This window comes from Psammomys obesus, unplaced genomic scaffold (assembly GCF_907164565.1).
Source record: "Psammomys obesus unplaced genomic scaffold, mPsaObe1.curated_primary_1811, whole genome shotgun sequence".
In the NCBI taxonomy this organism is placed as follows: domain Eukaryota; kingdom Metazoa; phylum Chordata; class Mammalia; order Rodentia; family Muridae; genus Psammomys; species Psammomys obesus.
The window spans coordinates 3,119,351-3,144,588 of NW_026596120.1; the positions used below are offsets into that span (position 1 = coordinate 3,119,351).

The 25,238-nt window shown below is 40.3% G+C and overlaps 1 protein-coding gene and 1 pseudogene across 3 annotated transcripts in view; one reads left to right on the plus strand and one right to left on the minus strand.

The window, feature by feature from the left end:
- The window catches only part of Plod2 (procollagen-lysine,2-oxoglutarate 5-dioxygenase 2), a 71,799-nt gene that overhangs the window by 17,955 nt on the left and 28,606 nt on the right, over positions 1-25,238 (plus strand). For 2 of the 3 annotated variants that reach the window (XM_055629679.1, XM_055629680.1), the window contains exons 2-4: positions 15,003-15,094; positions 16,707-16,843; positions 23,991-24,154. In XM_055629679.1, the coding sequence (XP_055485654.1) occupies positions 15,003-15,094; positions 16,707-16,843; positions 23,991-24,154 (393 nt within the window). Of the gene's footprint in view, positions 1-13,606; positions 13,656-15,002; positions 15,095-16,706; positions 16,844-23,990; positions 24,155-25,238 lie in introns of those variants that run through there. The other variant, XM_055629681.1, reaches the window with a different exon arrangement.
- Positions 10,266-10,949, minus strand: LOC129693076 (transcription factor BTF3-like; annotated as a pseudogene).

A 25,238-nucleotide genomic window follows, 5' to 3' on the forward strand; every position in this document is an offset into this window, starting at 1 on the left:
TGGGCATTTATGTTTCCTCAAAGATCTTTCCTCATACCCCTCTGTCCTTTAGCTCTTGGAGGTTGCTTTTCAGTGCCTGGTGATCTTTTCTAGTTAATACTCGGCGTATGCAATTTAAACTGGGTGTTTAGACTTGGTGATGTTGATACCTGTTAGCTTTCGCTTTCAGTAATGGGTGAAGGGAGAAATAACTGGAAAAGGGTCTGAAAAGGAAGAGAGAAGAGAGAAAATACTATTGAGAGGCATCAGTGGAGAATGGATTGATGGAGCTGGACAGTGAATTTGGCAGCAGGCGGGTTTGCTAATATGCAGGGGAACTGATTGCATTATGTAATTTTCTAGTTAGTGAAAAGGGGAACAGCTATATTTCTTCACATCCCTCCTCCTCACTGGCTATGATAAAACACTGATAAAAGTCCCTTAGGGAGAAAAGGTTTATTTCAGTTACAGTTCCTGTGCTGGGGATGTCACTGGCAATAGCCCGAGGGACCTGGTCACACGGTGTGTTCAGTCAGGAAGGAAGAAAGCGTGATAAATTCTTGACCTCAGCTCACTTCCTCCTTTTTGTATAGTCCAGGAAGGATCCCAGTCTAGGGAATGGTGCTGTCTACAGTTTACCTAATAATTTTCTACCTCAGTTAACCTAATCAATCTCTGAGGTGATTCAGATCCCATCAAGTTGGCAGCTGATAGTGACCATCACATTATTCCTAATGATAGAAAGTAATTTCTCTGTGGCAGAAATCAGTGTTAAGAGTCAGTTCATGGCTAAAAGGATGGCTCAGGAGTTAGGAGTATGTATCGCTCTTGCAGAGGTCCTGAGTTCAGTTCCACAACAGACCAAACACAGCTGTCTGTCATTCCAACTCGAGGGACAGCTGATGCTCTGGTTCTGTGGGCTTCTGAACTCACAAGTACATACCCCAGCATATATGCGGATCTTTAAAAGGTTTTTTTAATGATGTGAATTAAATAATAACAGTCATGGTTCCATTACAGTATATTTAAAAGCACTTTCAAAGGTTTAAGCACTGTCTTGATCACTTTTAATTAAGAATCTTTCTGAGGGACTGGAGAGATGGCTTACCAGTTAGGAGAATAGTAATTGATCTAACAGAGGACCTTGGTTTGACTTCTGGCATCCCCGTGGTGGATCACAGCCATCTGTAACTTCAATTCTGAGGGGAGTAGACCTCTTTCATTTTTTAAATTTCTTTTTATTTATTTTAAAAATTTATTTATATATTTATTTATTACAGTTTATTCACTTTGTATCCCCGCTGGAGCCCCCTCCCTAGCCTCCTCCCAGTTCCACCCTCCCTTCCTCTTCTCCCCCTATGCCCTTTCCCTAGTCCTCTGATAGAGCCATACATGGAGAGGACCTAGACCCCCTGTTCAAAGAAAGGCCACTGGCTGCTCCGTTTCCAAGTGGGTTCCCTAGTCTTAATTTCTTTTTTTATTAATTAAAATTTATTCACTTTGTATCCCAGTTAGTTTGTATGACCCTATGGCAGAGTGGAGCCTGGGTTTAGTTTAAGTGTGTGGTTTAGGAGGCAGACTTGCTCCGAGAAGGAAAGCTCCTTTCCTATAAAATTTTCAGTTGTCCTCATACTCTGATACTCTTTTGCTATGCACAAGGTTTTTCTTCTGACTATAAAGGAAAAAGAAAATAAGAGTAGCCTCGAGATTTTAAATTATTAGTTAATCTAGGATCTGTTCTAGGCATCTGTGTTTAAAACGTTTTTTGGTGTTAGAACTGCACAAAGGTTTCAGAGTCACATCCCACAGGAAAGATAAAGCTGCTGTAGAGTGTTAAATGGGCAGAGTGTTCACCTTTTTACAGTAATTGCTTGTTTTCCTTTGGCAAGGGGATCTCTAAATAGGGTGTTGGTGTGTGTTTCTCCAGAAGGAGTTTGAAATTCTTGCCACGCCATTCGAATAGCTATCAAAACGTGCTTACCTTTCACTAGATACCGTGGACGCTTGAGATACTTTCCACTGCTGCAGTCTGGAAGCATATTGGGTCAGTCTGGCTTTTCTGTCAATAGAACATATAACCTCCCTGGGCTTAAATTCATTCTTACAGATTGTATCCGAGGAGGTATATCTACTGTGTGCACGTTACAGTCTCATCCATGTTGGTAATCAGTTTTGTATTGGTGAAAACATGGAATACAGATACTTTAACAGAGTTCACTCGGTTGTCTGGTCATCACTTAAAATCCAGCTATTACTTGTATTACGTGTAATTAAAGACTATGTACAGCATGCGCAAATGAGCTTTCCACAGCTCAGTATCAAAGACACTTTAAAAACCATACAGGGATAGACAGTGAAGGAATGCTGGCTGGTGGCATTAGGTACCATGACCCTTCAGATACTAAGGTACAGGCCCAGTGCTAGAACACTGCCCTCCTGTATGCAGAATCCCTAGTTTAGTCCCCGGCATCACAGAACCAAAAGCAAAACAAGAAAAATGAAATGAAAACTGAAAAGTGTATGAAGAATAAGCTGCCTGGGACTCTTCTCATGTGGCGATGAACAGTCACAGAGATGGTAGAGTTTTCATGTCCCTTTTCAAATTATAGTATGATGTACAGTGAGTTCTCCTCAGTAGTGGAAATGTGTTGTAACAAAATATGGAGAGCAATTTAAGAATGTGAGAAACTTTCTTATTTTACTTTAAGCCGTATTGCACATTGTGTATCCCTTGAAAGAAATGCACACACACACACACACACACACACACACACATCATAGGTTAATTGGGATTGGTGATCCTATTTTGCTCTAAATGATATTACTGTTTCCTCTCTGAGAAATCTTGGAATTAAGAGCATGCAAGGCATACTGGGAGTCACCAATTCTGTGGAATCAACCAGAGCTAACACTGCTTCTGGGCTGTAGAGTCAGACACAGATGAGTAATAGCATGAGGCTTTGCAGCAGTGAGCAGGGTGACCCTGTCGTGTAAAGATGTTTGGAGAGCTCACAATTCTGAGGATTCCAGTTAGAAGCTGGCCTCTTGGGATATTGGCCATGTTCTCCAACAAGAGTGAGGGGTGTGTTCATTTCCTGCTCCACAAATGCCCTTCATGAACTGCTGACCGCTCCAACACTGAACAACCTGGCGATTGCTCAGGGGCATCCTGCTCTGTGTGGATTTCTACAGGAGCCACTTCATGAACATCTGCTTTAAATGTGTGTCATCTTTATGACTGAGTAATCCCTTGCTGTGTTCTTGTGGAGTGATCTTAGTGTTTGAGCAGCCACACAGCCTGCCATTTATTTCTAATGTGTTGTAGCAAGAAATTGAGTGAATACGACTACACAGAAGACAGAGAAGGAATGGAGGGATCAGGGAAATCGGGGGCCAGGTAGATGAACACTTCACTGTGGCTGCCTTCATCAGTTCTCTGCCAACAGGGTATTCTTCCCCTGTTAAGTTTCAGTGTATATATTCCAATCCTTGTAAAAAAAAAAAAAAACTGTCCTAGTAATGACTTAAAATGGCGAACTTACATAGGGATGCACAGCAGTGGCTTAGTTTAAATTGAGGAAAAGTCTGCACACTGCTCGAGTCTGGTGAAATCCAGACTGACATGAAGTGCAGAAAGGCTTTTGTTGTTGAGATAAGCTCAGTTGCTGGTGTTCATGCAGTGTGGTAAAACCCACAGTAGTATATTTAGGTTTCCTGCTAGTTTGCGTCTAAGGTTCTCCTGGGAGCAAAAAATATCAACACAAGAAAGTTACCAGGGTAACATGCCATTGCAAAGGGAGAATGTTGCAGTTGGAGTTTTTAGGATCTGCATTGTCCCTGTAAATGCTTTTAATTTAAACATTTTCTTGCCATTTTACTGATGTGCCACGCTTGTGTTCTGGACAAGTCATCTTAAATAATTTGGAATTCTTTCTTCCCTCCCTTCCTCACAAACTCATTTTGGTATATCAGTTAACTTGTTGAGTTATTCAAAACACACCAAAATTGGTTGTTTTTCCCGTCCTTCGTTGCTGCTCCTTAGTTCATGTCATGATCTCTTGTCTAGTGTGTTGTCAAAAACCCTCTTCTAGCCAACATTTCCTCAATTTATCCGTGCTTCTTTCAGTGAAGCCAAGACATCCTGATAAACTTTAATCATATGACGAGAGAGTTCCCTTGCAAAGCACCGAGAGAATGGTTTCCAGAACCAGATTGTCTGGCCTCAAATCTGGGATCCTGTCACTTTTTGGATACAGGGTTTCTCTATGTAGCCTTGGCTGTCCTGGGCTCTCTATGTAGATCAGGCTGACCTCAAACGGACAGAGCTCTGTCTGCCTCTGCCTCCCTGAGTGCTGGGATCACAGGTGTGTGCCATGGCACCCAGCAGTAGATACTAATCCCTTCCCTCAAATCCTGATAGCTTCAGATGTCATGATTAAAACAAGATTAAAATCTGCGGTGACCTGTGAGGCCTCTGCCATTCATGAGCAGTTCTGAGTTTTGCATGTGTCGCATCTTCTCTTGCTTGATGTCTTCTGTCCGTGTATACGCCAGACACCATGACCTACTGTGTACTTATTGTTTCTTCTTCCTAGAAAACATCCCCCGCCTTATCTGCATGGCTTACTGCCTCAGCATCAGACCTTCCTCTTAGTGTGCCACGTGTGTGACTCAGAATTGCATCCATTATGACTCCTGTGTTTCCTCTCCATGTGCCTCAGAGCAGAAAGTTAGCCAAAGCCTTGTGCCTTGAGTTTGTCACCCTGGCCTGGCAGCAAAGGTTGATTTGTTTTTCCCTTTTACTGAGCCTTTAGGACACTGTCTGGTACGTGGTAGAGGACAACACATACTGAGGAAGCTGATGGAATTCTGGCATCTATAGAATGTTTATTTCTCACTTGCAAACCTTGTAAGACAGCCTCCTCCCTGGACAGGGTCTGGCACTTTTCAGAGCTCTGCATGGTCTTTTTCATCTTGGCCTTGCACTGAGTGCCTTTAACCATTTCTTTTCTCTGTCAGTGCAGAGGGGTGGGATTCTGTTACCTCTATCTCTTATTGTCTAAATCTTATTCTTTCTTCAAGAATCACTCAACAGTTTATTTCTTCTGTCCAGATTGCTCTTGTTCCTCCTCTTATGTCTTGTAGCATCTCATTGTGGATACTTGCTGGCATACTTGGGCGAGTAGTTTATAATGTGATTCCCATTCAGCTTTATTAATCAATTCCCTGATGCACAGAAATTCCTTATAAACATTAAGTGAGGAATATTGTGACCCAGCATCTATGTTTAAAGAGGCCTTGGGTAGTTCTAACACAGGTTAAAGCCTGCAAACCGGTTGACAGATATATCGTATGAATGGAAGACTGGTCATACCTGAGATTAGGGAACCAATTGGTAAATTATTGCTACTACTGCTGAATTATCCTTAGGAATAGAAAAACAAAAATGGAAATGGGGGCCAAGTGCTTTAGTGTTCCAAGAATGAATAAGATGATCGTTTCACTGAATATATCATTAACTGGGAGATGTCCTGTAGGACAGAGAATAGTCAATGAGATGGAAATGTCAGTGTTTACATCTGTGGCTTAGACTTTCTTCTTTTGAACACATTTTGCATAATAAATGGTTAGCTGCCTCGCTTCCTGTGGGATTCACAGTGGGGAGATTTTGAGACTGGTAAGCCCTGCTAAGACTAAATGTGGCATACATGGCTTTTTGGGATGGGTGAGTACTTTAGCTCTAGCTTCAAGACTGGAATGTGACAAAAGGGCTGGTGACTGGTGGGAGAAAGAAAAAGAAAAGGACCAGGTTTGCAGAAGAACTTAAAATTGGAAAGCACATACACTGATAATAAGGGTGGTGTGTTCTTCAGGTAAAGGTTAAATAGTCTCAAGTGTGGTGATTGTTTCTTAGGGACAAGCTACATGAATATCACTAAGGTCAACCAAGTGTCTCTGGGAGCTGTACATCAAATTAAGTGTTTTGCTTGGAGACAAGCCATGTATGCTATGCATCCTATATCTCTGAATAATGGATTAAAGTAAAATACTTTGATTAACCTACTGCTTATGAGTAGACATTTACTATGTGTGTCTTTACTGTATGGTACTGAAGTCTTTGATTTCCCTCTGTTTATATCTAGGATAAACTATACTTCCTGAACTCTGCTGTGGCTTTTCTAGCCTGCTGTTAAGTTGAGATGGGCCTTTCCTAAACCATACCATTCCTTCATGGAATCAGAAGGGGGTGTGGCATCCTTTCCTTTCCAAGCTGATATTTCTGCTCCTTTTGCTTTGTACTCTCATTATAAACCTGACCAAAAGCAGCCAGTAACAATCATGCCACAGACTTGAGTGAGGGCTAGGCTGTCAAGAAACTATCCTGCCAAGTAAATAAGTTCATTGCTTTAGAGATCAGCCTCATTCAGATGTCCAGGACACAGGCAGAACTTAGAGTGGCTGGCCTCCAGCCCAATTTCTAGTACTCTTTGTCGCTGCCTGAAACCTCATAGTATGGTTTTTACTGCCCATGCTTCTGTCAGAATCCCTGCTCACAAAATTCTAGAGTTTCTGTGTCTCTACTGGAAGGTCTTCCACAGAACAGTTCCTAACGGCTGGTTTATCACACTCTGGTTCTCTAACCTGTTTTCTGAACTCCTTAATTTTCTTGTTCCTGGGACAACATTCCTGATATACAGATTGAGGGAGGGTTGAGTTATGCCAGCTGCGCTTTCAGAGGACCTCAGTGTATCTCTGCAGAGAAGGGATAGCAGAAGGAGTGACTCCAGCTTGATGGAGAGTGACACCTTGGCTCTTCACAAAAGGCTGGCTGAGAATGCCCCAGAAGCAGAGCCAAGCCATTGCTTTCAAAAGGCCACTTCTGGTTTGGCTTTTTCTAGGCTGACCTAACCTCTTATAGTCCCCAAATCCATGCCAACAGGTGGAGACCAGCTGCTTTGTGCCTTTTGGGGGACATTGCACATTCAAATAATAATAGAATTGAACTTGGAACTTACTGTACAGATACAGTGTACACGTAAAAGCTTATGTACATCACGATCAACTGAATCTTCTTAAATCTTTTTAAGGATAGCAATGTTTTAGAAATAGCTTAACTAAGTCCTCAGCATAATGGTTAAGTAAGTTATAGCTTATGCAAACCAAATAATGCTGTCATCTTCTATTCGAAAACAGCTCAAATATATGCAAAACCTATAAAAGGAAAATATGGATTAGTATGTAGATTGTGCTCATGAACAAGAATATAAAAGGCCTACTTGTGTGGCATTGGGATTTCTTCAGAAGCAGGCAGCAGAACCAGTTTCCTTAATATCTTGTGTGGGAACTACTCAGACGTCTGAAAAGATACTTTAATTTCATCATATAATCCAAAAGCTAAGCTATAAAGAAGGAACAAAGTTTAAAAAAAAAGTTATGTATGTGAGTGTTTTGCCTGGATGTGTCTGTGTACCACTTGTGAGTCTTGTATCCACAGAGGCCAGAAGAGAATGTCAGATCTGCTGGAACTGGAGTTACAGGTTATGAGCCCCACTGTGTGGATGCTGGGAATCAAACCCGGGACCTCTGGAAGAGCAGCCAGTGCTTGTAACCACTGACCGAATCCTCTAGCCCTATGTATACATTTTTAAAATCTTTGGCTTGGAGCAATGAAGTAGACTACTTTCTGAAACACTTCAAAATCTGGTAACTTTTTCAGCAAGATGAGAGTGTCATAGTTGGTTGTATAGGATACAGATGATTTTTGAGATGGCTGTAGTAATTCCACCGAGACTCAATCTGTAAAGTGGCATTATGAGTCATTTGGGGGTTACCTTTATAGCCACAAATTATCATCTACTACGCCAGTTCATTCTTTTAGTGATCTCTAACATGACAACTTCTTCTGAATAATTTGAACTGAAGCAGCAGCAGGAAGGTCTTACAAAGATTCTGACTTCCAGAAATTGATGCTGAATTTTAAAACCTTAAAGATGGAGTGAGGCTGAGCTGCTGCCTAATTTAATGGACTTAATCTGTACACAAAAGGTAGAAAGGGTGGGCGGCATCACCTGTTTCTGTTTGTTATGTTGTTGTAGAATTGAAGCCAGGCTTGAGCATGCTACATAAGCAGTGTAACTAAGAACCCAGAAACAACTTTCCAGGGCTGGTATCGCAACCCTTAAAAAGTAATTCCGTAGTGTTCTCATAGAAATGCAGGATAGAGAAACAGCTCTTCCATTGTAACTGAAGATGGTAAGTTGTGGCATTCCCGGCAAGGGACCATTGGGGCTCTCGGCCTGGGTTGACTTCCACTGACTGCTGAGGTAGTAGGGCGGTAATAGGGCGGAGGGTGCATGGGCTGACATTGAGGAGCCTGCTGGGATACCTACAACCAATGGCAGGCTTGGAGATGGTGTAGAGGAACTCCATTGGTCGCCCAAAGCTATATAACGTGCTCCTCTGCCAGGAATAAGCCAGTCTGCATCCGCTTCTCCTCGGATTGCATTCAGCCTACTCCAGGTGTCTGTCTGTGCAGTGACTCAGGGCCTCTCACCCCTTGGCTTGGACCCCTGCCCTCACCCACAGGCTGGACCCTTGGGAGGAGGACCAACAGTAAGTGAAGTTTTTACAAATGTGTGACTTGGTGGGAATGGATGTTATCTGTTTTTGTTTTTGTTTTTGTTTTTTTTTTGTCCTGGTCCCTATAGGGTGCCCCTTGCGTATGAGCATGTGGAATATATTTGGCGCCTGTATAAAATATGGAATGGTTGTAACATGTCAAATGTGTTTCAAACAAGTTCCATGATCCGCTTCCAGATTTCGGGGAGGCGGTTCCCAGTCTGTGATGAACGAAGCATTTGGCCAGCAGATGCGTTACTCCACTCTGCTCAAAGAGCGTTCTCATCCTTCTCGCGCATCTTTCTATTTTTGATACTGTTGGCTTCTCTGAAGCCTTGGGATTCATTAATGCCCACTCTTCTTTGGGGCGGGTGGTTGGCAGCTCTTTATTCCTTTGACATTAGAATTATACCTTGAGTTCACATTTTGCGATTTGTGGAGATATCAAATATGCTGCATAAATTCTGGAAAGTTGCTCTGTGTTTGTCTTATCTAAGGGATAGGAGGCACATTAGTTTTCCCATGTAGCTCATTTATTTTGGATACTTCTTACTGTTCTTGGTATTGACGTATCTTCTTCAGTTAATTACTCCTCTTCCATCACATCCAGCTCTCTAAAGTTATACAGAAAAACCTTTTTTTTTCCTTTTCCTCTTAAATGAAATGAATTACTGTAAAACAAAAGGGGGTTGATTCCATTGATCTTCTCCCTCGTTTTCGACTAGAGTACAAAAAAATTTTACTTCTTGTTCCCTCAACTATTTTTATATGGCATGATTTCCAAATCTTTTGCCACCCTGGTTAAACTTCACACCATCAATGCTTCTTGACACAGTTCAAGACTATTTCACAGATTTTGCCTGCTTGGTTAAGATGACTGTTTTCTTTGCTTGTGTTAGCATGTATTGGCTGTTTTTGATCAACTTTGTCAGGTTTTGTTTTGTCTTTTTTTTTTTTTGGTTTATTTTGTTTTTCATTTTAAAATTTTAACTCAGGTTTTACTTGCTTGGAATGAAACTCTTTTAGCGTGATCATTCTCTGGTGTCTGAATTTTGTTTTCACAGTATAAACCCCAAAAGGATTTTTTTGGATCTCTGTGTATAGTTTTTGGCTGTCATCCAGTCGTTGTGTAATTTTTATTTCCATGTTTCTGGGAAGGGATTGGGGCAGTAGATCCCTGTCATTTTTCTTCCTGCCGTGCATCACATTGAGGTTGGGCTCTTCTAACGTTCATGTCCGACTAATTGAAGAGAAGCAGAAGTGTGGGCTTATACCAATGATGAGGGGTTATTGGATGTTCGTGAGGTATTTTTACAAAGTAATTTTGAATGAAGTGCATTTTCTACAAATTAAATAAGTTATGTGGCTCATGTTTTATGAATCTTTTTCTTAAGCATTTGATTATGTTGTAACAAGGGCATGAACTTATTTAAACTGGTAAGTGTATTATGGCCAGCCTTTCTCATTTTTATTTCTGTGTTAAGTGATTGTTATTATAATTGACATATATTGACATATATAGACACAAAATATGTAGCCAACAAATATATTAAAAATTACATCTCATGATAGGATAGAGTTTTGTAGATTCAATCTTTTTTTTTTTTTTTTTCACTAGGCAAAGAATTTTATTAACCTTTTCCAAACTTTATTCCCAGGCTTCTTCAGTTTAGTTTGCTGCAAAGAATGAATTGTATATAAGCAAAACCTGAAAAGAGCTGCAGTGTCCAGGGGGCTTGGGCTTAAAAATATTAGCGATCTAGATTTTATCAGATCCATAAACAAAAGCATTTTAAAAAGCAGTCATGATATTAAATAGCAGCTCCTGTAACTTCTGCAAATGTCACCTTCTTCAGAAGTTGCCTCAGTTCAGTTTGCCTTGTTCTTAGACGCCTCATCGAAGTTCTCCACCAGATCTGGAACTTCATCATCGTCATCTTCTCCAGTAGCAAGTGGTGCTTTTCCATCCACAGATTGTTTGGGCGGAGCTTCAGCCAGTCTCCTTAAACTAGTCAGACTGTCTTGCTTGGGATGCTGGTTAAGGATGCTGGAAAGGAAGCGTTTCTGTCAACTGCTTTGTCTCAGCATGGCCTGTAATGGTGAAGGTGTTTGCTGCCAGAGATGCCTGAACTTTAGGGTTGTTAAAGTGGATCACTGTTCCTTGGTTTGTAAACATATTCACCTCTTCAATACCAGAGATATTGTTTACCCATAACTTCTTTAAGGAGAACTGCAGTTTTTTATCATCTGCTGTGGCTGTTCTGTGAACCACCTTCTTCTTTCTGCGAGCAGTTCTTTTCCCCCACAATGCGTACTTGTGCCTGCAGCTTGGCAAATTTTTCCTGGTTCATGATCGTTTCTTTCATCTTGTTGGAGTGGAAATGGGGCCGTGCGGGGACTAGGGTTCGTGCTTGGGCAGACCAGCTGAGCTAAGGCGCACACAAGCGGCTGTAGTTTCAATCTTTACCTATAATCGTTTACTATAAATTTACTAATTATGATTTTTATTTGCAATATGAATAATCTACTTGCATGCTTTGAGAATGTTTTTAGGCTTCTATAGCTCTCTGAAAGTTACCTTGTCTTCCAATCACTATGTGGCTACCTATAATAATACACAAGACAAATGGCTATATATATATTAAAAAAATGGTATGTAAGGGAAAGAGTAAATCTAATACATGTTTTAAAAATTTTAATTCTAGTATGTGCTCAATTTTAATTGAAATAAGTCTGTAGAAATGTGTTGTAGTTTGAAGTATTTGGGAAGATCCATCATAATGGCCTCAGTGATGTTTATCACTTCTTGAAGGTTTAGTCAATTTGCCTCATCTGGCTCTAGAAGAGTTTTCCTAGAACTTACAGCCTTCTCCCTAGAACAGATGATCAATCATACAGCCTTCCTGCAAACAGCTGGTGACATGCACCTTCCCACCCCATAGTGCATACGCTGCTCTAGTTCTTGGCTTATCCTGGTTTGTGCATGAATTTCCTACTTGTATATCTACAGGCGGGTTGTTGGAAAGGGAGTTGGGTGAAGAGCCAACCCGTATTCCCACCACTAGCACATCTCTTGATATACTGTTTGTCCTCTATCATGCAGTCAAGTGTGGAAGTGCAGATGAACACGTTCCCCTGCCACCCATTGTTCTTGTTGAAATTATGATGAGTATTGCTTTTGACACCCTTTTGTCTTGGGTTTCTTCTAGCAGTTTCACAAAAATAAAATGTACTCCCTAGCAACCTACACTGCAGTTAGACCGTTGGTGTGGCTCAGTACTTAGCAACGAAATGGTACTGTAAGACTTAGGAAAATGTATTTTGAAGATTTATTGTTTATTTCTATGTATGCATTCCTGTGAGTGTATGTCATTGTGCAAGTGTTCTCTAGGGCCAGAAAGGGGCATTGTATCACTTGGAGCTGGAGTTGAAGACAGTTTTTCTTTAACCACTGGGTTATCTCTCTAGTACTCTAGTACCCCTACCAAAGAATACCTTATTTTTATGTAATTTGTATCCCAAATTTAGTCTTAAGTTGGTAACTACTTAGCTACAGGATCCTAGGATCCCTGTTTTCTTTTTAGGGCATTTTTTGTTTCCTTTATAAGAAGTGGGTTTACTCTTCTGTTGCTGTGATAATTTACACTGATAGGAAATGACCATCAGTGGAGGACAGGGGTATGTCTGCCTTCTGCATGAATCTCATTCTGGCGTCTGTTTGCAGTCTTCTCTGTATGGCTAGCCTGCGTCCCGAGTCTTGAAATGACCAAACAGTCATATCACATAATTGACCAGGTAGCTTTGGTGAGGTGTCAGAGTCCTTCCTACTGCACCAGGAGGACTAGGTCAGCACTAGTTATCCTCAGATCTGAGTGCATCAGGGTGTTACAGAGCAAATGCCACCGGACCCCGTGACACATGCCTGTAACCCCAGCAATCGGGGAGGTAGAAGCAGGCGGATCTCCGCGAATTTGCGGTCAGCCTGGTCTACAAAGTGAGTCCAGGGCAGCCAGGGATACACAGAGAACACCCTGTCTCAAAACAAACAAAACAACAACGGAAAACAACAAAGCAAACTCAAGTTGCAGACCACTGGGGAGCTACACAGGGGTCTCCTGGTCTTTCCTGGTGAAGTCAAACACGATGGGTTCAGCTTCCCAGCTAGAATGCATGAAATGTTGGTAACAGGGGAAGCATCCTAGTGACTGGGTGCCCTGTTTTCACTGCAGATGGCTGACATACCCATGCTCCTTACCACCATTTCAAAACCTGGCAGAAAATCAGGTGTTCACCACAAACCACGGTGGACCACTTAGGCAGACTGAGCAAGTCTTCGGAATAGAGTTGTCTCTCTGGAAAATGTTGAAGACAGTATCTGGGATCCAGCTTTCCATGGAGGACCAGCCTTTCAAGCAGGCCTTTCTGAAGAGGGAAGCCTTTGGCCTGTCTTTCCTTTTCTTCACACATGACATTCCACAGTTTGCTTTCAGCCCTTTGAGCCTTTGCCAAATGAGACCACCTTAAATACTGAAAACAAACTGGCTTTACAGTTTTATGCTTTTATGTGTCAACTGAAAATGAATTTAAAATGTTCATTAATCGACAGCATACTAAATGAAAAACTTCCTGGTTTAGTTAATGGTTCAGGACAGCTTGACTCTTTGGATATAGTCTCATAGGAGTTAATGTGCTCATAAATTTTAACTGTTCTAATGAATTTGTAATTACAGTTTCTGGGGAGTATTAGGAGACAGACGAAGAGTCTAAAAGCAGTTTGCTCTTAACTGCTGAGTCATCTCTCCCGCCCTTAAGTTGAGTTCTTGAGTTGGTTGTCAAAAGTTTCTGGGTAGTTCCCATCAGCACTTTGTTTCCCTTTATCTAATATTAATTATTAAAATTCATTTCTCCTAATAGTGATACTGAAATGCAGGTGAAAAGGCAGCTTTCTGTGGGTAACAGCAAAATACACCTGCCTTTAAAGAAGCTGTGTACATGTTTTAGTGGTTATTAGCAACAGTCTGGAAGCAACAAGAGTCTTTATTTGTCATGATCAATAGGTAATGTCATTTGTGAGTTTGTTACTGAGTTCATTAACGTTTTTATCTTCCTGACGGTTTTGTAAAATTACGAGTCCTAGTGAGGATTATTTTCTTGTTTTTAATTTATACTGGCAATGGTAAATGTAACATTCTGTCCAATCAAATCTCTGAACTTGTAGTTCAGTTTTTGATTAATGTAGAAAAAATATTTTGAAATCATTACAAGAAAAAGGATCCCTTATAAAGTATGCTCTTTGATCCCCTGTGATCTGGGGCTCTGTTTTAATGTGCACTAGGAATAGTGACTTGCCAAATCATTAATCAGTGAAGCCTTGTTTGAAATATTAAAAGTGAGACTGAGTCATATTTATTTAGTTTTTGTGTTTAATCCCCCGAGTAGAGACTGTGTATGACTCAGGGGTCCTGCAGGACTCTTAGTTTTCTTGTATCATGGAGAATTAAGTAGGATAGTTTGGTGTTTACAATGCTGAGGTGGTAGCTCAGTTGTTAGAGCCCATGACCGCTCCAAATTCTGGAAACAGGAATGCCCCAGTGCTTGTGCAGAGGATGGAACTTGTATGAATTTTCCAGTGCCCTTTTGTCTGATAAATACTATCCATCTTTCTACAGCAGCTTTTATAGGTATTTGTAAATAGATCCTTAGTCCACCTGCCTCTGTTAAGAAGAGAACCTATATTAGAGTAAAAGACATTGTAAAAGGCAACTAAAAGCTCCATATTTACTGAAGCTGTTATTGGCATCACTGATTTTTGTTCCAATTACTGTTTAAGAAACTACACAATAAGTAAGTGATATAAATGTGATGACTTTTAAGACTTTTAATGGAAGAACTTATAAATTAGGAGGGAAGCAAGACTTTTTTTTTCAGTTTGTTCAGTCTATTTTAGAGAATAAAAATTAGTCTTGCAATTAAGTCCTCCTATGTGTCAATACTGACTGGATAGAGCTTGCTTAGGAAGTCACATGATAATATGCCTTAAATCTGGGATGGTTTATACCTAACAGTGGAGCTGGCTGATGAAATGCTATCTACAAAAGCTTCAACACTTACAGATAAAATAGACATTTTGTGAAAACTCCTCTCCTATTTGTGAAATATTCTATTTAGGACCTGTTTTTCCTGAGCTACTAGTGAACTTTATTTTACCATTAAAATAATTTCTTACTATATGGATTAATCACTGGGCAGTAAAATGGCGCATTTTAAATGCCTGTTTTCCAGTAGCTCTTTGTTTAACTAGTCAAAAGCATTCTCATGGGGTGATGAGTTTCCAATCACCCTAGTGAGGTATGGAATAACAGCATTTATTTTTTTGCTAAACTTTCTTCTTTATTTCTTTACAGATAAGTTATTAGTCCTAACTGTAGCAACAAAAGAAAATGATGGATTCCACCGATTTATGAATTCAGCCAAGTATTTCAATTATACTGTGAAGGTATGATATATCCTTCAGTCTTTGAGGTCCTCCCCTATCAGTGGACTGGAGGGGCATAGGGTGAACAGGGAGGAAGGGTGGGATTGGGAGGAGATGAGGAAGGGGGCTGCAAAGTGAATAAATAAATAAATAAATAAATAAATAAATAAATAAATAAATAAATAAAAGAGCTCTAGTGATAACAATTACGTGTTTAAAGAGGATAAGTGAGAAATATTTTGAAGTAAATGAGAAATACTGTTAACATGCATTGATGGGAAACGGTTTGTAAGTACAAAGAAATTAGGTTGCAATATGGTTGGAACTCAGTGGACCAATCTGTAGGGATCAACTTGAAGAGAGAATAGAAAGTTTGTTATGTGCAAGACTTTGATAAGAAATTTCCATGTGGTATGCTGTTGATTATTATGTGATCAAAGTGAGATAAAATGTATTTATTAGCAAAATTCATTTATTTTTAAGGAAATCTTGTCCTAGAGTACATAGCTCTAACCTCTCATATCTTAGAGGCCAGTCCCATTTGAATACTATAAATTTTGGCACTCTCTTTGTCCTCCTGTTAGGAGGTCCAGGTTTCTAAAGTATGTACAGTAAACCAGTGAGAGCTTCATTACTTGAAAGGAGTTAGAAAGGAAAATTTCTCAGGTTCATTTAAGGTGTGTCACAGAGTGGACCCGGGAGTCTTTTGCTTTCATCATTTGTCCACGAGACAATGGCTCCTCCCTGTGCTCTGCCGGGATAGTTCTCAGATGTAGTTGGGCTCAGTGGGCCCAGTATTGGAGACTCCAGAGGATTGTGGAAGAACTCTCAGCTGAAACACTGGTAATTCAGTAGATTTGCCCCAGCTGGAATCCAGCTCCACACCCGCTTCAGTCTGTTTTAAATGTCTTTTACTCCAGCTATGTCAGTGGTAAAGTGTGTCCCTTGCACTTGTTTTCATTGAAATTTCATTCCCCTCTCATTTTCCAGATCTAGTTGTGTATCGGGAGATGGGGCATCTGTTGGCCACGCCTCTATCCCTCAAAGCCAGGGGCATCAGTTACCACTTACAGTTCAGGGTGAAGTGGTTGAGGCAGAGGCAGATGCTGTAGACTCGAACGCCTGTTTAACCCAGACTAACTGTGCTTAGGTGTCTCTTGCACTGGGTAATTCTTAATAAAATTTCGGGCTGATACAAACTTAAGATTTGCCAAAAGAAATAAGGGTCTCTTTTTACATGCTTTCTGTGTGTCCTTGCTTGAGAGCCCAGTCTAGGAGTCTCTGAGCATAGGGACTTTCTTGTAGATTTTCTCTCCACATCGAACAGGCCAGCTGTAAGGTTTCTCCATTTTCATTTCAGTCTGAAAGACAAGAATAAGATAATACGGGAATTGCTTTGAGTCTACTTCTAGAGGTTAGAATCAACTTTTGAAATATTATTTGAAATGGTGTGATGTTGGTGGATAGCATTGAATAATTAGGACCTTCCTATGCATTAATATTCTTTTCATTCTAGCATTGTACTTTGATTATATATAAAGGGTGGGTTGCTAGTACAATTTACTGTTGACCTTTTTATGCTGTTGTCACCAGTGTCATTTTCCTCAGGATGAATTCTTCCTTTCGTTTATAGGTTCTTGGTCAAGGGCAAGAGTGGAGAGGTGGTGATGGGATTAATAGTATTGGAGGTGGCCAGAAGGTGAGATTAATGAAAGAAGCCATGGAACAGTATGCCAGCCAGGAGGATCTGATTATCTTGTTCACTGAATGGTAAGAGAAATACACTGTAGGCTTTTCAGTCTACATTATATTACTTTTAAAGATTAAAACGTATAAATGAATTTTAAATGTTGAATTATTTTGCTGACAGAGTCATTATTGTAAAAAGTCTTTTTTTCCTCAGTTATAACTGGCTTCTCTAGTGAGCAGCCTCTGCTTCTGAGCCCCAACTTGAAAGCAAGGTTGTTTTACACTGAACTTTTTTTTTTATTAACAGAAAATTTTCCCTGTAAAATAAATGTATTATGCATGAAAAGTCACAGTCTGAGCCGATCTTGTAACACATTAAAGGGGATGAGTTATAACAACTAATGAAAAAGCATGGCGTAGTCTAACATTTTTGTGGAATTCGTGTTTGTCTTGAGCTAGAAGCGCAGTCGAGAGCATACTCGAGCATGCACTTGAGGGAGACAACCAGATGAACTCAGTTTAATCCCTAACAAAAATGTCTGATAAAGTTACAAGTACAAGGTAGGGGATGAGACCCTGTGCTGTCAAGAACAAAGGGCCTTTTGATGCATGCCTTTCTTCGCGTTTATTTACTTTTGAATGTGGGCTGAAATCCACAGGGACAGACACCTAAAACGTGCATTCTGCCATTGAACCATCCCCCTTGCCCGCAGATACCATTTTGCTTACTGCCTTATTCTCCTAATCCGTTTGAAATATTTAACATCTTTCCTTAACTCCTTACGTATTTTAAAAACACCAAATTGCACCATATACTTTTCTTTCTATCTTTCTTTTTCATTTTTATAATGTTGGCACTGATCTTTCATTTTTAAATCCTGTTGAATTTTCCTCATTGGTGTAGTAAAGTCACCTTAAATCTCTTATTTTCAATTTCCAACTGCGAAGACACACTATTTGCAGATGAAAATCAAGATGATGATGGTTCTTAGACTGAAGTATATGTGAGGATGACCTAAAAATAGAAATGACGACATGTCATTTCAACACTTGTATCATTTATACTTATAATTTTTTTGATTCCAAAGAAAAACTTTGTTTTCTTGTATGAACATGTTCTTGAAAGATAAATTGTGATGTGGTGGGCATAGTAAAGCATAGGCACCATATAGATTTCTACATTGTTCAATACATCCTTGTCCACATATAATATGCGTTCTGCAATATCTCGATTAAATGCTGAGCACAGATGAGCCTGACACAAGCAAATTTGTATTTGATCATGAGGCAGGTAAGTCTGTGAACAAGCAGCCACGTAGAAGCTCACAGTGATTTCTGTGAGTTTGGGGAACCTGCTTTTCTCTGTGCTTCCCTTCCGAGCCTCCTGTCTCCCCTGCTCATCAAGTTTTAGTCCTGGAGAGCTGGCAGTCGGGGGGCCCCAGTTGTTTTTGACAGACAGAAGAGGGGCATTATAAGACACCCATAGCCTGAGGCAAATCAGTCCGATTCATTTGGATTGTAGTTCAAGACTCAGCTTAGCCGAAAAGATGGGGTTTGAGGAAGGCCCAGCATCTCTAGGTATAGTCAGGATGAGCTTTGAGTCAGTGTAAGGGCCCATGTCTCTAGGTACTGCCAGGATCGCCCATGTGCCAGTGGCCAGTTCGGCTTTCTTGAGAGCAAAGTTGTAAGAGCAATCCTTTAGTTTTATTGAGAAAAGCAGGTTTATTTGGTGATGCCCCTTCCCTGGAAGTAGTGACAGCTTACGTGTACAGACAAAAAGGATCTCATCATTAGCGATGGGCAGAACTTCATGTATGATAGCTATGACTGGTAGGTGTGGAGGGCACGTGTGCATGCACAAGCTTGCACTTTGCATATGTATTCTCAAGCCAAATTTTCTACTTGAAATTTGTTCTCCTTTAGTTTAGAAGCTTTAAGTATCACTGTGTTCAAAATAAGATGCTGGTTGTGGGGGCTGAGGGCCTTGCTGGGACAGAGACCCAAGTTCTAAATGCTTTATGTGTTGTAACCGACACATAAGGGAGCCGAAAGATTTCTTATTTCTTTACTGAGTGAATGAATACTCACTTTGTACAGATTATTTGAAAGTTTTTATGTTCAGAGATGACCCCAACGAGGTGGAAGTTTTCATCTAATTCATCGTATCATTTTACAGTGTAAGGGACAGACCAAGAAACGAGGGGAGATTCTGTCTGGCCGGAGGCTGTGCTGAGGAGCATGCAGCTTTGAGATTTGCCCCATTCTCTCCCTGGCTGCCCTCTGTGCACTGTGGTTCCTGCACTTACACCCTTCTGAAATGGTCAGGAGGCAGCGGCTTTCCAGATAAACAAAGCTGCACTGACTTTTCTCTCTTCAGCACTAGTGGTAATTTTACACCCTACAAGTGTACCTTCATTGGGGGCATATTCATCAAGTAATGTTCTGCTTATGAAGGAGAGCCCACGTTAACCCATCAAAATCCTTTTCCTCCATCCCAAATTGCTAACATTTATTTGATAGTTTTTCATAATGGCTTATTCTGAAAATTTGCTTGGTATTTTCAACCAAAATGCTGTTTGTGTGTGTGTGTGTGTGTGTGTGTGTGTATTTGTGTTGCAGATACTAAAGGTTCCATACTGTTGCATTATGGGTTTATCTGTGGAAGTACCAACATTTTATCTGAGGGGAAACTTAAAGTACATAGGTTTCAGGTGTGGGCTGCATCTGTTACAGTTTTGTTAGACTTTATTTCAGCCTATACTTTATGGTTCAGATGATTGAAATTTTTGTTTAGTTCTATGCATGTAATGATCAGTAACATACTGGACTAGGGATAACAAGGTTAGGGGGTACTTCTGTGGCCTTTTTCCTTGCCTGCCCAGTAGCTTTTACTTCTCATTTAGATAGAGTATAATTTATTCATTGGTTCATTCACTCCTTTGTTCAGTAGACATTTCCTGAGTATCTTCAAAATCCTTAGCTAAGGGCTTCTACAGATGCTAAAGGCATGAATCCATGCACCTGGGATAAAAGATGCTCTTTGATTAGGTGCAAAATAGAATGGACACTTGGGTGAGTAGGGGGAAGGAAAGGATAGTGAGAGTTAAGTGGAAGGAAATGGTATTTTTCTGCCATGTTGGTGTCTAGAGTTGCTGACAGTGGAAATGAGCCTTGAAAGCAAATGGCTTGGGGCCAGTTGGAAAAATCCAGGCTAAGTAGATGTTAATTATGAAGACACACTTGACCCCACAGGAAAAAGCTTCAGATTAAGCTTCTGAACAGGATAGTAAATGGAGGTTGCTAGTATGAGCCTGGTCCATTTAGATTTTATTCTATAGCGAAGGCATCCACAAATGACTCTTGTATGACCAAGCACTGTTCTGTAATTCAAGCACCTTCATTTGCTCATGCCTTATTTGTGACTGCTTTTGTACTAGGCTGGCAGAACTAAGTTGTTTGACAGAGCCTATGTGGCCGTCAGAGTCCAAGCTCTCTTCCACTGGCCAGTGTCAATATTTGGTGACTCTTTTTTTAGGCCACAGCTGCAAACTAGTGACTGACTCCGGGGTGTGGTACCTTCAGGAGAGTTCAGACTCCCTGGGCCAGGAGTGTGTGTGTGGCAGGGGTTGGCAGATCGCTGGGGAGGTGCCAGCATAGCCTGTAGGGTATGTAAATCAGCATAGGTTGTTGCTGTCTGGGAGAGGAACTGAATGGTAGGTATAGGATGGGATCAGCAAGACACTGCAGAACGGTTTTGACGGCAGCTGTCATGAAGAAGGATGAGCCCAGGATGAATGACGAATTTTCATCCAGTCTTGGTGACTGTGTGGCTGAAAGTATCACAAAAATAACACAGAAGGACAAACACTCATAAAAGTCTCAATGACCTGTTGGAGATAGAACGGTGACATGTCTGGGTTCAACCTTATGGGTTTTGCAGAATTTGGGAATATTTACCGTGCTTAAATGTGGAAAGTTTCATTTTATTCTTTGTATTTAAATGGACTGCGTTCCTGTGAGAATTATTTTTATGACCTCTGTGCATTTGTTTTTTTTTAAACATTTTTGTGGCTCAAATAATTTTAAGTAGAAAAACTTTCTTCCCTTCAGGAAGTTTTAAATAGACACAAAGGCTCCCCCTCCCACGCCCCAGGAATGCAAACAGAAATGACACCTGCTAGAATGAAATAGGAAAAATTTCACCAGGCTTACCTATTTAGTTGTGTGTGTTGGCGCCCGCCTCTAATGCCAGCCTGGACTTCCATAGCACAATCCTCCTTTTTCTGGGCTACATGAGACTCTTTCTCAAAAAGAAAACCTTTTACACTTTCAGTCAAAGTAATATTCTTACTTGAATTGTGTGAAAATAATTTCTTAATCTACCTTAAAAGAATTGTATTTAAAAGTAATCTTTATAAAATGCTAAATTAGCGAATTAAACATTGTGCCTCCTCATTTTATAAGCTATTGACTTTATTAGTAGTCTGAAATACAGTTTTATCTTTGTGCTTCACTAGCGTTTCAAAGATGAAAAACATTCACTTTCCAAAAGGCATCTGTAACCAAATCCAGGCTTCCTTCACCTCAGACCAATGCTATACCTTGAGTTTCACCCCTACCCTCATTTTAAATGTTTGAGTATGTAGTGCTACTTATATTTTTCACTGTTTTCAGAAACCATCTTGGCTCCGCCTGAGTCTCCCTCTATGCCTGACTCAGAGTTTGAGTTTTTGGCCTCATCTTTGGTCTTATTTTCACATACACACTGACATATACAGGCACAATTAACAACTACTACTTCGGAATGAAACAGCTATGTTAGGAATAGAATTGATGAAGTCAGTTATACTAGAAAATGTATTTTTTTTGTTTTGTTTTGTAAATCAGATTAGTTTGTTTACTTTTAAATAAATACACCAAAAAGTTAATTTTCAGCTTTCAGAATACTTTTATTGAGATATAAAGCTTTTTAAAAATATGCATTTAAAGCTTTTCTTACACACACACAGACGTTGTGCATTGACTTTTCCTATGCCCTGCGTTCTAAGCAGCCCCACCTCCAGTTAATAACCAATGGTCACTGCGTTTACTTGTTAAAGGACTGGTGTGCACACTCTGAGGGCCAGCAACAAAGCTGCAGTCAGCCTGCAACAGGCAGACTACAACTACACACTGTGATGGACTTTTGGATTATGCTCTTAGTAGTGCTAACAACATCTTGCCTGTTGATTCTGGAAAGAAAAAAAAAATTCCATTATGTACCGATGTGTCTGTAGTCTTTCTCTGTCAGTCTGCCTATCTGGGTATTCAGGAACAGAAATTTAATTTTGAAGTGCAAAAATAGTAGAGAGAAAAGTAACTGATTAACTTTTCTAGAACAGTTTCCAGAGAAAAGAAATTCACTGATTTCAACACCACTTTTACATATAATTAAAAAAAAATGGGCAGGGATTGGGTTGTTGAGTGGATTGTGTGAATACTTTCAGCCCTCAGGTGCTGAGCTAGGAAGATTTAAGTTTAATGGCAGTCTGGGCTATGAAGTAAGACTCTTGTCTCAAAAGAAATTAGCAAATACCAAATTTGCTTAGCAGATTCACAGAATTTAGCTGTACAATTTTTAACGTGTTTTTCACTCAGCTGCTCTTTTTTTATAAAGCTGTAAGGTGTGTTCTACCAGCAAGCATTGGTTCCCTGTGCAAAGGAAAGAGCAGAGCGATGCAGGCAGTAGCCTTTTCGGAGGACAGGGCCTGGCGGTTGTGTGTCCTACTCCCTTCGACAGTGCTGGACAGGCTTGCTCATGCTGTGTATCTTCCTTTATAGTACTTTCTTAGCAGGGTAGCCATGTGCTCAGCTTACACATGAGCAAGGCCCGAGTATAGAAAAGAGGGGCAGGTATGGTCTCTGCCAGCCTAATGGAGAACATAAAACTTATGGCTAAAAGTTATTTAATACAGTGGACTATAAATTACTAAGTCTTTCATGTGCATGTCCAATCCCTCAGTAGATACAGCGAGAGAGCATGGATGGATTGGCTATGTGCCTCCATGACAAGTCCTCACAGTAATTTTGCAGTGTCAGCAGAGCATGAGCTTTGCCCTCCATGTTTGCTGTCTAATGCAAGCATTAGCTTAGCACTCTGCAAATACTAGCTTTCTGGTGCATGGATGTAAAAACAACTCCAGGTAGAATGAGGTTGTAAAAAGCTAAGGCTTCTTGCCTAGAGGTTACATTCCTGATAGAGTCGTTTTACAATTAATTTTCTGTTAAGTTGTGATCTGGTGAGTTAGCCCTAAAAAGTAAAGACCAGGAGGAAAATCAGTAAAACTGCAGACCTTAAATTAATTTTACCTAGTTTCAAATTCATGGAGCATAAAAAAAAGATGAACTTGTCTGGTTAAGATTCCATGGAGCTCAGTGTCGAAGTTGGTTCCCTAGTAAAGGGAACAGGGACTGTCTCTGACATGAACTCAGTGTCTGGCTCTTTGACCACCCCACCCTCCGTGGGAGGAGCAGCCTTGCTAGGTTACAGAGGAGGACATTGCAGTCAGTCCTGATGAGACCTGATAAGCTAGGGTCAGAGGGAAGGGGAGGAGGACCTCCCCTATCAGAGGACTTAGAGAGGGGCAGGGAGGAGATGAGGAAGGGAGGATGAGATTGGGAGGGAATGAAAAAGGGGACTACAGCTGGGATACAAAGTAAATAAACTATAATTAATATAAAAAATATACATTTAATAAAAAAGGATCACCCCCCCAAAAAAAATTCCATGATTCCATATTACCAAGTGTGTCAAGTATTAATACTGACAGCAGTGTGAAACTTATTAGTCAAATCCAGTTTATCAGAGATAATAATGAACCGGTACACATGTCATTGAAATATTTGGCTGTTAGAATGGAAACTTTATGCCCATGACATTAATTTATATTAATAGTAACATTTGCACACCGACTTACAGTTTTTATTTTGGAGATAAGTTATTATCTATTATAATGAAAAATATCTCATATTTAGGTTTCATTTGTCAGTGAACCAACATCAAATGTAGTTCGTATGATGTGAGTTGGGAGGAGGTTCTCTAATGTGTTGTCTAAACATGTTTTAATCTTGTGTGGAGTCTAAATTCTCATATTTTTTTTTATAGTGATTTCTGAGTTTTTGTGCTTAGGTTCTGAAACATGCATTTTAAGGCTTGTTTGTTTTTTTTTATTTGTTTGTTTTTAAACAGTTTTGATGTTGTGTTTGCTGGTGGGCCTGAAGAACTCCTGAAAAAGTTCCAAAAGACAAATCATAAAATAGTCTTTGCAGCTGATGGGCTGCTGTGGCCAGATAAGCGGCTGGCAGACAAGTATCCTGTGGTGCACATTGGGAAACGCTACCTGAATTCTGGAGGTATGAATGACGCTGCAGGGGACAGCAAGTCCCGCAGCCTCACAGCCCTGGTCTTGCTAGGAAAGATTCTGACAGCCCATGCGCAGGTTAGAGCGGAAGAAACGCTTCCTGAGGCCTTTTGTGTCTGATCTGTGTATCGAGGCATTGTGAGTGAGAATTCAAGTCTTCTCATTACAGTTCATTGGGAGAATTTTGGGTCCAGGATATTCAGCTTAGTAAGTTCACTTTGAGAAAGTTTGTGTGCAGTTTGTAATCACATGGTTAAAAAGCAGACACTTGTTAGTGTGGCTTGTTTTTAGGTCTATTGGTGCTAAGTCACTTATTTTGACATTTGTGGCCAAAATTTTAGATGGTGTCTGAGTGTGCAGAACTGATGCATTCTCCTTGTGAGTCACCAAACATTAAATAACTGTGATCACACTCAGTACTTTAAAGAGGAAAGGAAATTTGACCTCACACGCGTTATGGCTAGAGCACACGTTTCCCTTGAGCTGAGGTTAATGTGAGCAGATAGACAGAAGGCAGAACCACATGTGTCCCATGTGAGATGTATAGCTTTGGATTAGGCTGTATTTTCTAGTCCATTAATTTTTTTTTTCCTGGAATTGTCATGTACCTGGCATCCTGTGGTACACATTTTTTCCTGGACAGTAAAAAGCCACTGAGGGGAATTGCAGAGGACTCACGGTGCTGTGGAAATGACAGATACTAGCAAGTAAGCTCCGTTTTCAGCAGTCTGATACGGGGAAGTACTGGGAGACAGTGCGGAGCTTCTGTCTGTAGTCAGGATTGTTAGAGAGCAGGGAGCGGGAGTGTCTGCAGACAGAGTGGCTTCAGAGGCAGTTTGTGACAGATTTAAAGGATGTGACCTATGACTTAGTGAATATATGCCATTTAGTTTTAAAACACATTAATAGGGAAAAAAATCATAAATCCTGAATGTAAATGAATGTAATTTTAATCTCACTTATTTAGGGATAGTTGTCCTTAGAAGAAGAGTAAGGAAACAGTTTTTTTTTATAAGACAGTAATGTAAGTCATTGGAAAATTATGTTACCAGTTTTTTTTTTATCATAGAAGATTA